Here is a 16,805-nt window from a genome sequence, read left to right as displayed (position 1 = left end):
TGCCTCCCTTCCTTCCAGCTCTCAAACATCTGACATTCACGTATTGCGGTTCTCAAACATCTGACATTTATTCTGTGTTGCTCTCACGGTCAGCAAGTTTGGCCGCCCCTGTTCTAGGCTTTTTCAGATCCTTGCAAAAACAGGACAGCTAAGTGCTATTACACACTACTGTCAAGAGCTGGAGGATAGTCCAATGGGAGACAAGTAACACAAGAGAGTGAATGCATGGGCGCTCTAAAGAGAAGCAGCTGGTTCACTCCCACAGGGGAAAATAATGTTAAATGTGAACTTTGCTTAGGGCAGATGGTAACCCTTCCCTCTCGAAAGATGAAAGGAACGTTTTGTGTCTGATTTACCTTGATCTGAGTGATATTCCCCTCGAGCTCTGTAGGGGCTTGAAGCTTCCATCTCTCCTTGCCGTCGGATGACCATGAACCTTGGCTAGAGACAGGCACTCTCCTCCACATGGCTACTCTCCCTTTGTTGGTGCCAGCTGACAAGAGACCTGTCAGAAGTATCACATACTTCAGATGGAGTCACAGTTATTGCCCTACTGTATTCATGGGTGTATCAGTTCTGGCTTTACATCCCTCTGTAGCGTGAATGAGGAGAGGGTAGGGCTTATTAGTGGTTACTTCCACTAAATGGCGGGATAAAGAGCCTCCAATGATTCAACATTGGCAAAATAAACCCTGGGGGTCTTTTGTTTATTGGAAGATCTCATACAACCCCTTAATGCCAGATTTAGCAAACTATCAGCAAAAATTTCAAGCTCTCTGGTGGATTATTTGGCAAACCAAAATGTCATTCCAAAAAATGATTTATTTTTTTTTAGATTTGGTTTATTTTTGTTGTATTGATGTGTACACATCTGTATTTCTTTTGATAACCTTGATTTTATAACTTTTGTATATTACTGGAATAATAGCGTCTGTAGTATATTAACAAGAGCCCCGTGGCGCAGAGTGGTAAAGCTGCAGTACTATAGTCCTAAACTCTGCTCGCAACCTCAGTTTGATCCCAGCGGAAGCTGAGTTCAGGTAGCCGGCTCAAAGTTGACTCAGCCTTCCATCCTTCCGAGGTTGGTAAAATGAGTCCCCAGCTTGCTGGAGGGAAAGTGTAGATGACTGGGGAAGGCAATGGCAAACCACCCCATAAAAAGTCTGCCATGAAAACGTTGTGTAAGCAACGTCACCCCAGAGTTGGAAATGACTGGTGCTTGGACTGGGGATTACCTTTACCCCTGTTTATAGTATATTGATATCAATGAAACGATTCTCCTACTGTGTTATCCCCTCTGCTGTAACCCCTATTTGTTTCAATAAAGTTTCTTGTTAATTGGGGGGGGGGAGGGCTCTCCAGAGGAAGAGAAGAGCAGCTGCATCCAACTAGCTCGTCTAGTGATAAAAAGGGACACCACCACCCCTTTGACCACAGACAAAGGCCTGCCTGGATCAAAGGCACATGGGACAAGGGCTGTAGTATTCATCTCATAGTACAATCCACAGCTGAACTAGCAATAAACAACATACACTTCTGTTTAATAAAAATTCCTCCTTGTATTGTACTCTAAATCACTGGATGGTTTTCAGACCGAGAAGATGGAGATTTAAAATGCTGGTGGGAGGTCAATGCAGTAAGAGCTTCCTCACCTTTAGCACTGCAATAGGACACACAGCTGATATACTCCCCAATTTCAAAGCCAAGCTGCGTGTCTAAAGATAGCACGTAGTTCTCACCGAGCTCCAAGTCCCACAACCTGAAGAGGAAAGTCAAGAGGGGGTTGATCTCCTTCCAGCTTCGAGGCAGGCCTGGCTTCAAAAGTTAATGATGCAAGTTACAAGCCTCCGAGGCTGACACTGGCCCCCCACAGCTTACTGATGCCCCAGGGAAGTCCAAGCTGAGTGCAACCGTCTGCACAAAAAGCATCCCCCCCCCTCTAAACAGAGTTAGTGTGAGCGTGCTCACAGTTTAGCCTCCAGCTCACATGTTTTTGTCTCAGCTCAGGAAGGATGGCCCCAGAGCAAAATTATTTACGTAGTAGCCAGATCTCTGGCTTACAACTTTTAATGCCAGTAGCTCATGAAGTAGACAGCCAGTTTGGTGTAGTGGTGAAGTGCGTGGACTCTTATCCGAGAGAACTGGTTTTGATTCCCCACTCCTCCACGTGCAACTGCTGGAGTGACCTTGGGTGAGTCATAACTCTCTCAAAGTTGTTCTGCTCAAGAGCGTTTTTGTCAGAGATCTCTCAGCCCCACCTACCTCACAGGGGGGGGGCTGTTGTGGGGAGGGGGGGAAGACGCCTTTGGGTATTGAAGAGCGGGGTATAAACCCAGTCTCCTCTCCTCTTCTATTTGCTCACAAGAGTCCAGAGCTTGGAGGGAGCGTTGGTCCTTACCCTGCTCTTGGACTCAATGCCAAGAAGCAGTTACTGACATTCAGTAACAGCATCTACATCAGGTTGGACAATGGATGCGTAGCGATTAGACTAACCAGAGACATGGATTCAAATCCCTACTTTTCCACAAACGTAACACAGTAGCCTTGGCCTAATATCTTCCTTCATAACCCACCGTGTTGAAAGCATAAAAGTGTCTGGGAAAGAGTACTGGGGTGGGGGGGGGGGAAGAACATAATAGAATGGATAGTTTTCAAGTGTTCAAAGCACTCTGCATCTATTAGTTCAATAATTCAGAAGTATTATGATCCCCATCTACAGGTACAAAGAGCAGACCAAGAGAACAGGGGCTTGCCTAAGGCTAGCTGGCATGTTGGTGACAGCAGCCAGACTTAAAGCAGGACGTTCACAGCTCAGCCTCTCCCTCTACAGGCTACACCCCCTCTCCTGCATTTGCCCTTTAAAAGAAACAAATGGCTCACAGGAAGCCTGGAGATACCAACGACTAGCTGCTGATCCCTTCCCTGGCCGTTCTGGTGGTCCTCATCACTATAAGGGAGATTTATCTGAGGTACCCTGCAGGACCTAAATTACTTCTAGCGCACTTATCTCACCTAAGAACCGGTTCGCCTGTCGCTGTGATAAGGAGGCCTCTGTCAATCAAAATTATATCTGCGGGGTGGCCTATCTTCCCGGTCAGTTTCACCTGTGAACAGAAGTCACTCAATCAAAGAGCCATACTGAAAAGCAGGAAGAACTGGGTGGGTACAAGCTGGCAGCAAAAGATTTGGGTTGGAAAGAGAGTAGCCATTGTGTATTTTACTTTAAGGCATGAATGCTCTTTTGCTTGCAGCAGAGAACTGTACAGTTTTTCATCAGGTTCTCCTCATAAAAGCCCTCTTGTGGCAGGTCCCTCATTATTCCCCTTCCACAGAAGGGGAAATTAATGCTGAAAATGGCCCCAGTGTAATGCTCCTATGGGGCTCTGAGGCAACCGCAGACAGTGTCCAAAGAAGCAGGAGAGTCCTCCATCATTCCACCAGCAGCGACAGCTTTGTGCTGGTCAAAAGTATACATACAGGGAGTTGTCCCTGGCAATTAAGTGCCTGGGGAAAGTTTCTGTTGCTCTAAGCCAGGGGGTCAAACTCATTTATGAGTTATGAGGGCTGGATCTGACATAAATGAGACCTTGTCGGGCCGGGCCGTATGTGTCATAAAATGTGATACTAGGTAGCAGAGATACCAACTTTATAAGGGACAAAAGCACAATTAAAGATTTTATATCTCTCCCATGTGACTGAGGGAACTAGGCAAAGGAAGCTTTACCTCTTTCCCTCCCTCCCCAAGGGTTGAGGAGGGGGAGGAGCCTCAGCCGATAAAAGGAAGAGAGGCTTGGCTCAATAGCTCTGCTGTGCGATTGAGAGAGCTTGGCAAAGCAAGCTCTCCCTCACCTTCTTCCTCCCCAGAGGAGAAGCCTCAACCAACGGAGAAAATAGAGGTTTTGCTCTGTAACTCTTGTGCGACTGAGTAAGCCTGGCAAAGCAAGCTGTGATGCAGAAGGAAGCAGATGATAGCCAGCTGCTTGGAAGCCTGAAAGGAGCCCTCCAAAGGCCTGATTTGGCCCCCAGGCCACATGTTTGACACCCTTGCTCTAAGCATTAGGCTTGAGTATTTTTCTGCCCTCAGCTACATGATAGTCTCTGCTGAGCACAGCCCCTATACCACCCTATTTTCAGTGGGTATTCAGGGTACTTGCTCACAGGGCTTTTTTTTTTGTAGCAGGAACTCCTTTGCATATTAGGCTACACTGCCCCCCCCCCCATGTAGCCAATCCACCAAGAGTTTACAGTGAGCCCTGTAAGCTCTTGGAGGATTGGCTACATCAGGGGTGTGTGGTCTAATATGCAAAGGAGCTCCTGCTGCAAAAAGAGCCCTGCTTTGCTCATGCCCCACCTGAAATCCTCAATGCCAGCAGGACACAACAGTCAGTCAGCCTGCAGGCAGCCTTTAAGACCGTTTTGTGCAACTTGTCAAAATTCCCACTGAGAAACCCTATCCTAAGGGATGCCTTTGTGCAGCCTACCTTCATGAGCTCCTCAGCTTCTCCCTCACGACCAATTTTGTGAAGGGATAAGAGGAGGGCGTCCGTTATTACTACCAAAATGTCCTTTTTTTCCATGAACAGCAGCTTTTGGACTGAACTCTCGGCGGTCAACGTGTGGCTGGTTTTCCCTCTGTCATTCACATAATGCACAGTGCCTGCAAGAAAACCAAGACTGCTGCGGATTAGCCTGCTACAGAATACGGCTAGTAAAATACTGCTGCAGATCAAAAAGTGAAAAACCCAGCAGTTTACTAGAAAATAACATCCGGATACACACACAAAAAGTCATCAGACCATGGGTTGGATCCAGACTAAATTTTCCAGTGGCAGAGAGGGCCTTTCCAAGTTCCCCCTTCATGCTGCAGCTCACAGATCTCCATGAAATGTTGCTCCTGAAGGACAGCACCCTGAGGAACAATGGGGGGGGAGGGTCTGCAGCAGGAAAGGGAATGTGGCGCAAAATGCCAATTTAGTTGGATTCAACCTTTGCAACTGAGTAAGAACAGCACAACCCATTTGACCAAAACAGACACTGAGATGCGACGCGGGTTGCTATAACAGTCTCACCAGTCGCCAACTATAACATTTTGATTCGTGCAAAATGCTGAATATATTGTTTCCAGGGTACGTTTTCCTCTGCATTGTCAACGTGCTAGAACACAGGTGCCACATCATTTAAAGCCTATAGAGAAGCAGGGAGACACGCCATGCATTTATACAGCCTGTTACTTTTCTTGATAAATGCAGCAATACTTGTCCCTCCAATATAATAAGTGGTGAAAGGTAAAGGTAGTCCCCTGTGCAAGCACCAGTCGTTTCCGACTCTGGGGTGATGTTGCTTTAACAACGTTTTCACGGTAGACTTTTTACAAGGTGGTTTGCCATTGCCTTCCCCAGTCATCTACACTTACCCCCCCCCCAGCAAGGATGGAAGGCTGAGTCAACCTGGAGCCGGCTACCTGAACCCAGCTTCTGCTGGGATCAAACTCAGGTCGTGAGCAGAGCTTCGGACTGCATTACTGCAGCTTTACCACTCTGCGCCACGGGGCTCTGTATAAGTGGAGACAGCAGTATTTATGTGGGAAATGGGGGGAAAGTTTAAAGCTCCAAGACTAGATTTCAAGCATTTCTATTTACTTGTATGATTTTAAACTCTCACATAATAAGAAATACTTCCATTGCAGATTCTCACAGCTTCAGAAACTTAGGCGGTGAGCTATTTATTGTACAACAGAGTAGAAAGGGTCTAAAGTTTAAAGCTTGTTTGCACCTCAAGATCTCAAAAGAATGCCAGAATAAAGTCAAAGAACCACACATCCCTGTGCTTTAGTAGAGCAAACACACTCTGAGTTGCCTTCACAGCACTTCCTCTCTCACACTAGAATGTATTATGTTCCTACATTTGTAGTTTACTGGAGTGAGGGCAAAGAATTCACTTATACCCAGACTATAAGGATACAGGCCGACTCAAGCTACTTCCAGAAATATGTGTAAGGAAATTTTAAAAGGTAGTGAGAGCCAGTTTGGTGTAGTGGTTAAGTGCGTGGACTCTTATCCAGGAGAACTGGGGTTGATTCCCCACTCCTCCACTTGCACCTGCTGGAATGGCCTTGGGTCAGCCACAGCTCTCACAAGAGTTGTCCTTGAAAGGGCAGCTGCTGTAAAAGCTCTCTCAGCCCCACCTATCTCACAGGGTATTTGTTGTGTGTGGGGGGGGGAAGGTAGAGGAGATTGTGACCGCTCTGAGACTCTGAGATTCAGAGTATGGGGCAGGATATAAATCCAATATCATCTTCTTCTGCTACTACTAAACTGGGCAGGATTCAGCATTAAACCGAAGAGGGAGCTTTTTATAGAGTACAATCCACTAATGAGGGGGGCCCCCATTTACAAATTTGTATACAGAGTCCGAACTTTATACTGGGGATGAAGAATCATGAAACTAATTCAATACGAGTGGGAAATCCTAGGTGAATGGAACACAATTATAATAAGGTACAATTGATTACTGCAGAACTACCCTATGTAGTTTTATTGAAAGCTACGAGTGGCCAAGAGCTGAATGAGAGGGTCCAAAGATGGAAAGCAGCAAAGAATGAGCACTATCATTTAATACTCAGAGCAGCATTGGAACCAGCCGAGCACTATCTACTTTGTAACCTACCTGATGTGACAAAGTGGGAGAACAAAAAGTCGTCTGTGGAGATGCCAAAGAGGGTTCCCCCCATCTTACTACTTAAGAAGCAGAAGTTCCATGTCTCTAGTAATGTCTAGTTTAGCCCACAAATACCATAGGGGGAGCAGAGAAACAGTTGGACTGCACTTGAACGAACTGCACTGTTGGACTTAAGTGGAGCTATCTGTCTTTGATTTGGCTGGGCACTGAGGTGTATGAAGCTAAATTCCTGGGAAGCTTCTTAGATGGTTAGTTTCACATGGTTTGGGTTGCATGACCACCCGTCAACTGTTTGTTTTTAAGGAAATGCAATTTTAAGCTCTGAAAATACATCTCTGCTGTTTCCTTTTCTTCTTCAAAAGGAAACACCAAACATGACTGAAGTAAGTCCAACAAGAGCACGCTCTTTGGTGAGGATCTGCTGTTTTCAAATGGGCAGCATCGCCATTTTTTTGAAACTAAAGCACACAACACTCTAGTTGTCCTGAATAAACTTACCGCCCCTCTGCCATTTTCCTTTTATTTCAAAACCAGATTAAACACACACTGATTTGTAGCTACAAATCCAGCCTCAAATTCTCTCTAAAGGAAATAGGATTATGGAGGCCAATGTCTCAACGTGAGTTTAGGCAATTTCTGACCTCTAGCGAGCAAGCCAAACAATGAGTGTGGAATTACTGCTTTGCAAGCAATATGGTTTTACCCAGTTCTCAAGGGTAAAATGAGGAAAGCAAAACAGATCCACATCCCATTTTAAAGAAAGCCTTTTTCAATTCACCTGTCAAATTAACCAGCCCTGTTAAAAAAATGCACGACAGCTCCAATAAAAATGCAACAAAAACAATTTCCATCTTCAAAGAGAAGGGAAGAACAGAATTGGCTTAGAAAAGAGATTCCTTTTTCCCCTAATATTTTATTTTTCAAAAATTCCCATATGACTATATTTCTACTATACAATACTATAAACCATAATTGTGTGTGTTTGTGTATGTATGGAGAGAGAGTGAGAGAGAAAGAAAGAGAGCGAGACTGAGTAACTAAACTACATTTTCACAATGACTGGCATATTTAGCAGTACTAGTTCAAAAATAAAGCAAGTTTTTATAATATGGATTTTTTTCCAGAATAACTTCATTTTCTGTTAAATATTCTGTCACAGGAGAGAAAAGAGAGATACTGAGGACAAATTGCTCCCACCTACTTAGATACACTTTCTTTCTTTCATTAAAATTTTTATTAGTTCACTTTGTAGCAAAATTACATCTTGCTATTAAGATACGCTTTCCATCTGTCTTCTCAAGACTACACATGGAAAAAAGAACCTCCTCACAAGACACAGACTGAGACAATCCCAACTAGGTACGGACTGAACCACGGATCAATTTTTTCCATGGGCCAAGGCCCGTTTCATGGTCTGTGAGCCTGGTCTGTACACCCACCAACACAGACTTCCATAGACCGTCCAAGAGGTCCATGGGTCTGTGTGGGTGTGAGGCTTGCAAAAGCCACACAGTGTGCGAGTGAAGGCCAAGAGGTGACTTCATGCACTTCTTGGTGGGTGAACTCGCCACTCAACCTTTACTCACACACTGCCTAGCTTTGCAAAATATGCAGCACACGAGTGAAGGCCAAGTGGGGGGTTCACCCACTTCCAGGTGGGAGAATTCACCGCTTGGCCTTAACTCACACGCTGCACAGCTTTGCAAAAGCCATTTAAAATTTAAATGGCTTTTACAAAGAGGCCAGGGGTCAACTTCACCCACTTCTGGTTCACCACTTCTGGTGGAGTCGCCGTTCAGGCATCATGGTCCAAAAAGATTGATTCAGCCCATGAAACCAACAGACCACAATTTTTCTGGACCATGCCCATCCCTAGTCCCAACAACAAGCAACAACTTCCCAAATATTGATTTTTTTTGCTGGTCCTTACCATCTGCCACACCAACAAAGAAGGACAACCCTTCCTGGGGTCCCAGTTTCAGAGGCATGTCCACTCCAGATTTCCTCCAGTTAAACATGTCCAAGGCTTTCTCATCACCACTCACTGCTGCTTTTGCCAGCTGTACTAGATCCCTGCAGTCAAAAGGCAGACAGATTATTTGGAGCTTCCTTCATAGCCTGATGTAGGAGAAGACAAGGACTTCCCACTAGCAGAAACAATCACCTCTTATGACCAAGAGATCACTCACTTCCCATCTAATTTAATTTAATATTCCTTGTTACCTGTGCTGAACCTGATTTCCTGTATTAGTTCCTCCCCCCCCTTCAACTTTCCCCAGACATCATCAGCAATTGAGAAGTTATTTTTTTAGCAAGGCCGACAACTTGCATGCTGGTTACTAGAGCTTTTTTTGAGCAGGAATGCACAGGAACACAGTTCCAGCTGGCCTGGTGTCAGGGGGCATGGCCTAATATGCAAATTAGTTTATGCTGGGCAAATCAATGGTAACATCAGCAAAGTGGCCTAATATGCAAATGAGGCTCTGCTGGTTACTATTTGCCCAAAAACAGTTATTGGTGACCTCTTTATAATCCAGCAAAAGAAAAAGAATAACAAGGATTATGCACAAAGAGATAGAATATCATCAATAACTGTAAAAATTACCTACAACTGAGGATGAGCCAGTAGAAACAGGGCTAGCAATAGGACTACAGAGCCAGGGAAGAGGGAGAAAAGAGATGGATTCATAGCAGGATGAATGGTCTGGGTGGGAGGAACAGAAGATTCCAAGAAGCAAGGGAAAGCATGAGAATACAATGTGGTGATTGGATGACATATTCAGGGGGAATAGCCATGTTAGTCTCCTGCTGTATGCATCTGATGAAGTGAGTTCTGGCCCACTGAAGCTAAATCTTTTAACCTTTAAAGCTGCCAATAATATTAAGAGTCAGCAGTACATTAATGGAGTAAGGGGTTCAGACTAGCATAAATGAGGAATATATGCATACAGAATATCAGCCATTCAAAGAAAACTTAACTCATTCTACTGGAACATGTACTGAATATGGTTGTTTTTTTTAAAAAAAGAATACAGAACTTCTGCTGGGCAAAATTCTGGCCAAAGCCGCTGACTTACTCGCCAGGAGGAGGTGGCCGAAAGATGCAGGAAGTGAGATGATTTCCATACTCGTGTTGAAGCAGAGGAGGGCCCTGAACTCTACCCCGCTGGTCCATCCTCCACAAAACAAGGCCACCAAGCTATAAAAGATGCAAGAGAAATTAATCTGTCCCAAATACAAACACATACACACAAAGGATATTCAGGGCCTTTCGTTACAACCCTCTCCAATGCGGCAGCTGCATTTCTCTTCTGCCACCAGCTGCGTGCACAAGCAACTTTGGACATCCTTCAGCTGAGCGCTTCAAGACTTCTGGTGCAAGAGTGGTAAAATGTGATCCCGTACACTGCAGCACGCGGCATCACTGTGCACTGACAGGTCAAGGGGTAATAACTGAAAATTGCAGCTGCCACGCCCTACAACAATCTATTTGATTTGTATTGAGAAAAAAGATGGTGTGACTTTGTTGCTAATGACTGCATTCACTGAGTTTCATATTTTTCATGCTGTCAGAAAAAACTCAGTTCAACAGCCGCGTGTTTGCAGTTCAGCTTTCCGTCCATAACTGTTGATAGCCGCCCTGAGCCCGTCAGGGGAGGGAGGGATACAAATGTAATAAAATAAATAAATAAATAATCCATCCTGGTACTGTTTGTTCTCCCTCCGGCTTCCGCAGAGAAAGATAACCAAGTGACAACTTTAGAATGACCTGAATTGCAGAATGCAGCCCACCCACCTTCTTTTGCCATTGAATCACGGCTGACTTATGATGAGTCTTGTAAGTGTTCTCAAGACAAGAGATGTTGAGAGGTGGTTTGCTGTTGCCTGCCTCTGTGTAGCAACCCTAAACTTCCTCTGTGATCTTCCACCCAAAAACTGGGCCAATCCTGCTTAGCTTTCAAAATCTCATGAGACTGGGCTAACCTGGGCTATCCAGAATGACTTGAAGTGCTGATTTGAGCTCCTGTCTCCTAACAAATCCAGGAGCCATGACTACTTCCTCCTGCAAGGTCCAGCTGGCCAACATCTGGGACAGAGGTTTGGGGTTTGGTTCAAAACACCACCAACAAAAGAAGTTGGCAAGAGTGGGATTCCCCTGCCACCCCCCATCTTACTGTGTTCCACTGAACCTCTGAAATCCTGCTCTCGAGGATAAATGCAAGTGCCGTTCTGACTACTTAAATGTCATTCTGCTGGAAGAACAGCACCTTTGAATCCAACCTAGGGTCAGTTAAATCTGACTGACAGCAGAGACTACACTGCTCTCAGTTTCGCTGCACAAATGCAAACCACTGAAAAAAGGCACTTTAATTTCAACAAAGCACAGCAAAAGGCAAGGGGTGGGTGGGAACCAGCAGCTTTCTTTGCCTTCAAAATGGTAAGCTCTTTTCCCCATGGGACTGTGCAGCCATCTTGCTTTGATGCTTTTCAATAAATGAATATGCTTGTAAAAAGCAGACGGAGAACTCAGAAGACACTGCTTTTGCCGGAACATGTTCCGTGCTGGTGCTGAGATACTTCACAAGGATATAGGAAAAGGGAGCAGTTGAGACCAAAGACAAATACTGCACAGATGTTAAGGACCACGTGTGCTGCTACCTGACACCTCAAGGTTAGACTACCAGGGATGTGCCTTTAAGCTAAAAGTGACTTTTCTAAAAGCAGGACTGGCTCCCAAGGTCTCCACCGCAGGTCCAAGCAAAGTGATTTTTTTTAATAAGCGAGGCAATCATCAGGACACATATCACAGTCTGATGGCTAGAAAAGTGATCACAGGTAGCAGTTAAGAACATAAGAGAAGCCATGTTGGATCAGGCCAATGGCCCATCCAGTCCAACACTCTGTGTCACACAGTGGTCAAAAAGACCAGCTGCCATCAGGAATTCCACCAGTGGGGCCAGTTTGATCTAGGTGGCACCTTCCTGCTTGTACACACCTCCTTTTGCTTGCCCCCAGCAACAAAGCATGTGACACTCCAAACTAAGCACTGTAAAACATTTTAGAACTTTATACAGATGTGTGCCTAGAAAAACATGCCTGGTGCCATTAAGTTCCACAGCAAAATGAGCCAGATGTCGCTGCTTACCCTGTCCCCAGAAATGAGGCGGGCACCGTTGGTGCTCCAGTGCAGGACTGTGATTTCGGCACGGTGGTAGGAGGGGACTGGGTGGTGTTCCTTGTCTTGCTTGTTCAATACCACCACTTCCCCCAGCTCCCAGCCCATGGCCAGGATCAGCTTGGAAGGATGCCAGCTGAGACATGTGGTCCGGAAATTCCTCTCTGTGCACACATCAGGCAGGTGCTCCCCCTGCAAAATAAAATGACACGGCTCTCTTGACGTATCTCCTGCTAAGCCTCATGCAAAAAGGCACTCACCAGACCAAACTTTCTTCTACTGCTGGAAAACATCCCTACCCGCATGCTCAAAAAACTGTCCAAGCCCTGATGGGAACCCAGAACATGAGACCTTTTTTGGAACAGCAACAAGATTGCCTGGTTATTTAAACACAATCCTAGAGGGCTTGCAAGACTCAGAAAAATCCTCTAATTTATGTCATTGCTTTTGTCTAGTTTTCCCAGGATTCCACTACTTTATTGACTGGTTTCATCTGACAGCACATGGTGCAGTAATTAAAGTGTCAGCCTAGGATCTGGAAGACCCGGGTCAGAGAGCCACTCACTGAGTGACCTTGGGCCCATCCCTCTCTCTCAGCCTAGCCTACTTCACAGGGTTGTTGTGAAGACAGAACAGACGAGGGGAAGATGTTGTGAGCCATTATGGATCACTACTGGGGAGAAAAGGGGGGTATAAATGAAGCAGCTAAATAAGTATTTTTGATACTGCTTTCTTATGATTTTGCAACTTGCTGTTGGGCAGTCTGCAGGTATCCAGGCAAAGACAGAAATATTTTAATAAATAAAATCTCCCATGCTTTCGTCTGCAATGCACTTAGTTTCTGCTCTCTATTAAAAACCTTTTATGATTATAGAAATCCAATCAATTAAAAGCCTTTATCACTTTCTCTTGCTATGTTTTCCCAGTAATTCACACAAAGCAATGATTCACACCATGCAAAAAATCAAAATCAAAAGTAGAGGTTACAGAAGACTGGATGTGGGAGAAAAATAATTTATTTTTGACTCTGTGGACCATCTGCTAGAAGGCCTTAGACAAAGAATATAGCAACTCAGTACATCCAAGAAGTAAAATTAAGATGGTGATATGCATGCTCACACTTTGAAAAATTACTTGGGAGGTACATTCTCCATTCTGCATTTCTTTTTGTGGCCCACACCTTGTGGAATGGCCTGTCTCTGAAAAGATCAGGAGAGCGCACACACCTCTAGAATTCCACAAGCTATGTAAAACAGAATGGTTCAGGAGAGCATACTATAAAGGCAATAAGACTATATTATAATTAATACTCCGTCTAAACTGTGGAGTCTTCTAAGCAAAAGTTCTGCATGTACACAAAAGCTGCTGGCATTAAAGTTGCGAGCTACTGCATACATTAGTTTGCTCTGGGGCTTGAGCTAAGACAAAATTGTGTGAGCCAGAGGCTAGAAAACTGTGAGCTAGTTCACCCTAACTCAACTTAGAGGGAACACTGATTATAATAGTGTTTTAAGAAGGCGCTTTAATTAAAGAGAGCAACACTGGGGGGGGGGGCGATACTATTATATACAGTATACATCATTTGTTTGCCATATATATTATTTGGCTCTTGCTACATAGCTTTCACTTTTTTGTTAACATATTTCTAATGTTTATGCTTTGTTTTCAGATTTTTGTAATACTAGTTCTATTGCTTCACTTACCAGATGTCTTACTTCTATTGATTGTATTGATTTACATTGTATAATCTGCCTTGAATCTAAATGAGAGAGGTGGATTTATAAATAGCAAGTAAACAAACTTGAATTTGTTACTTGATCCTAACAAGCAACATGTCCTTAAATTAAGTAGAATTTTTTTTCACTTAAATAGTATTGGACAAGTGCTAGCAGTCAATTTAAAACACATCTATTAAAATGGATGCAACATGTGGGAGAAGGAATTATGTATTAAAAAACAACATAGTTTGAATCCAGTGGCACCTTTAAGTCCAACAAAGTTTAATTCTACATATACACAAAATCCAGAATTAAACTTTGTGGTGTTAAAGGTGCCACTGGACTCAAACTTCATTCTGCTGCCTCAGACAAACACGGCTATCCACCTAAATGTATTTAAAAAGTGTTAAATGAAAATGAACTTCCACTGCGTTACAAATCTAACACTGACCTGTTCTTGAAAAATGTCCACGCTGCCACCAGAGTTAGAATTGATGGATGCAACAGCCAAAAATGGATGCTGATCATGCCAGGATATATGAGAAGGGGGTCCACAGGAACTAGGTGCTTCAGTTCGATGATCAACATACATAGCCATAGCAGGAGTTCAGAGATCTACAAGGAGAAAAAAGTATAAGGCAACTAATGTTCCCTTTAAACTGCAGAGTCTTATAAGCAAAAATTCTACTTTTGTGGGCTACTGGCATTAAAGTTGTGAGCTACTGCATAAATTAGTGTGCTCTGGGGTCATCCTTCCTAAGACAAAAATGTATGAGCTGGAGGCTAACAATCAGCTTAGAGGAAACACTGCTAGCACACCAAGTTGCTGCAAACTAAGCCTTCACCAAAACTGAATACAAAGTAGGTTGCAGACATATACCATCACCAAACCCAAAGTCTAGCAAGGTATAAATACAACATCTCTGCTGTAAAATTATAATATAATAAGAAGGTGCAGAAATTTACATTTATTAAAAGGTTTTCTTTAGTAATGAATTTTCTACCATGCAAGACAGAAGCTGGTTATCTGAGGCTTTATCAACTGCTCCTATCATCCAACTGTGGGTTAGAAGCACCCTCAATTTAACCAGTTGCCTTTACATAAAACGATTCCTGTAGCAAAGGGAATGGCATGAAAGCAGTTACAGCAACAAGATGTGCTGAGACTGTCTTTGGATCTAGACTGAAGTAGATCAGAGGTGGCCAAACTGTGTCCTGGGAGCCACATGTGGCTCTTTCACACATATTGTGTGGCTCTTGAAGCTCCCACTGCCAGCTTGGAGAAGGCACTTGTCTCTTTAAATCACTTCTCCAAGCCAAGCCAGCCAGCGGCTTGGAAAATACATTTAAAATTAAAGTTGCTTTATTTCCACCTCTCCCCCATATATTTGCCTGCCTGCCTTTCTTCCTTCTCTTCCAGCTCTCAAACATCTGATGTTCATGTCTTGTTCATGTAGCTCTCAAATATCTGACGTTTATTCTATGTGGCTCTTAGGTTCAGAGGTGGCAAGTTTGACCATCTCTGAACTAGGTTAGCTGTTATTTAAAAAAAAAAGCTGTTATTTTTTTCTCTTATGAAGAATTCCCATATCTTATCATGCCATAGTAAAAGTGAGGGTGCCAGTTTTTCCTTTCTATTTAGCATTTTTAAAGGCACCATTCAGCTAACCCAGGGGTGGCCAAACTTGCTTAATGAAAGAGCCACACAAAATAAATATCAGATGTCTGAGAGCTGCAAGACATGAATGTCAGATGTTTGAAAGTCTCTAGTCAGGCAGGCAGGAGGGAGGGACGGAGGAAGGAGAAGTGGAAATAAAGCACCTTTAGCTTCAAATGTATTCTCCAAACCATCTAGCTAGCTTGGCTTGGAGAAGTGATTTAAAGAGAGAAATGCCTTCTCCAAGCTGGCCGATAGGGCAGTGGGGCTTCAAGAGCCACACAATATGTGTGGAAGAGCCACATGGGGCTCCCGAGCCACTGTCTGGCCACCCCTGAGCTAACCCAAAAAGTTGGTTACCCCTCCTGATTCCCTCCCTGCCCTGGTCCTCCCCCACCCCCCATCTCTTCTCTTCCCTTGATCTTCCACCCACAAACATTTCTTATCACTGCATTCTGAGATTTTCCACCTTACCAATTTCCCAGTTTCCCGTCGTTTTATCCATTCGTTTGTTCGATACCCGCCTGGGGAAAAAATGCAATAAAACATTAACTGGGAAGAGCCAATCACACAAAACGGTCCACAGGTCTAACCGCCCCCCTCCATCGCTTGAGGCGCCAGTCCCCAACAGAACCTCCCCCTGCAATGTCTCGAAGGCAGAGAAACGCCGAAGGCCGCCCCCGTTCCCGGTTAGCCCCTCACCCCCCGCCTCAGCCCGCTCGAAAGGAGGCCTGGCGGGCCTCAAGACGGCCTTCGCTGGAGGCTTCGCGTTACCCTTGGCAACTCCGGACGACCCTCGGCGGCGGAAACAGCCGAAGGCGGGCCGAAGAGCCACGAACTTTCCCGAGCGGGAAGAAGCGTACGGAAATTCCCGAAGCCTGTCTTCTGGCTTGTATGATAAAAAGAACCCAGCAAACTTCGAGTCCAGCGGCCCCTTTAAGTCCCACAAAGGTTTATTCCAGGTGTGAGCTTTCGGGTGCACCCACACTTCTTCAGGTACATAGGAAAGGGTGCTTTTATTTCGGATTATGGAGCTCACCAGAAATCTAAAAAAAACAGCACTGAAGCAAACCATGCAAACAGGTCTCATTAAATTCTGCAAAATTACACAAGGGTTAGGGGAGCCAAGGGAACCCAGTGGCGCAGAGTGGTAAAGCTGCAATACTGCAGTCCAAGCTCTGCTCATGACCTGAGTTCGATCCCAGCGGAAACTGGGTTCAGGTAGCCGGCTCGAGGTTGACTCAGCCTTCCATCCTCCCGAGGTCGGTAAAATGAGGACCCGGTTTGCTGACGGGAATGTATAGATGACTGGGGAAGGCAATGGCAAACCATCCCGTAAAAAGTCTATCGTGAAAACGTCGTGATGCACCCCGGAGTCGGAAACGACTGGTGCTTGCGAAGGCGACTAGCTTTTACCTTTTAAGGGGAGCCAACTCACACCAAACTATACAAAGTCCCGAATACAGCGTCCAAGTGACTTTGAGGATCATTTTGCACCGTGTTACCCACGATTCATAGAGCAAGGGGCACGTACTGGGGATATATGGGTGGTGGGGGTGGGAGTATTTGTAAAGTT

At 44.8% G+C, this 16,805-nt stretch overlaps 1 protein-coding gene across 2 annotated transcripts in view; it reads right to left on the bottom strand.

Annotated features, from left to right (window-relative positions):
- IFT140 (intraflagellar transport 140) overlaps positions 1-14,197 on the bottom strand; it is a 133,015-nt gene extending 118,818 nt beyond the window's left edge. For both annotated transcript variants that reach the window (XM_060261049.1, XM_060261050.1), the window contains exons 1-8: positions 14,024-14,197; positions 11,825-12,046; positions 9,756-9,877; positions 8,609-8,751; positions 4,482-4,657; positions 3,013-3,104; positions 1,653-1,759; positions 357-505 (exon numbers count right to left, since the gene is read on the bottom strand). In XM_060261049.1, the coding sequence (XP_060117032.1) occupies positions 357-505; positions 1,653-1,759; positions 3,013-3,104; positions 4,482-4,657; positions 8,609-8,751; positions 9,756-9,877; positions 11,825-12,046; positions 14,024-14,170 (1,158 nt within the window). In that variant the 5' untranslated portion in view covers positions 14,171-14,197. The remainder of the gene's footprint in view (positions 1-356; positions 506-1,652; positions 1,760-3,012; positions 3,105-4,481; positions 4,658-8,608; positions 8,752-9,755; positions 9,878-11,824; positions 12,047-14,023) is intronic.
- Between the last annotated feature and the right edge of the window lie 2,608 nt (positions 14,198-16,805).

Source organism: Heteronotia binoei, chromosome 20 (assembly GCF_032191835.1).
Source record: "Heteronotia binoei isolate CCM8104 ecotype False Entrance Well chromosome 20, APGP_CSIRO_Hbin_v1, whole genome shotgun sequence".
Classification (NCBI taxonomy): Eukaryota; Metazoa; Chordata; class Lepidosauria; order Squamata; family Gekkonidae; genus Heteronotia; species Heteronotia binoei.
This window is presented reverse-complemented; position numbering and strand designations above follow the sequence as displayed.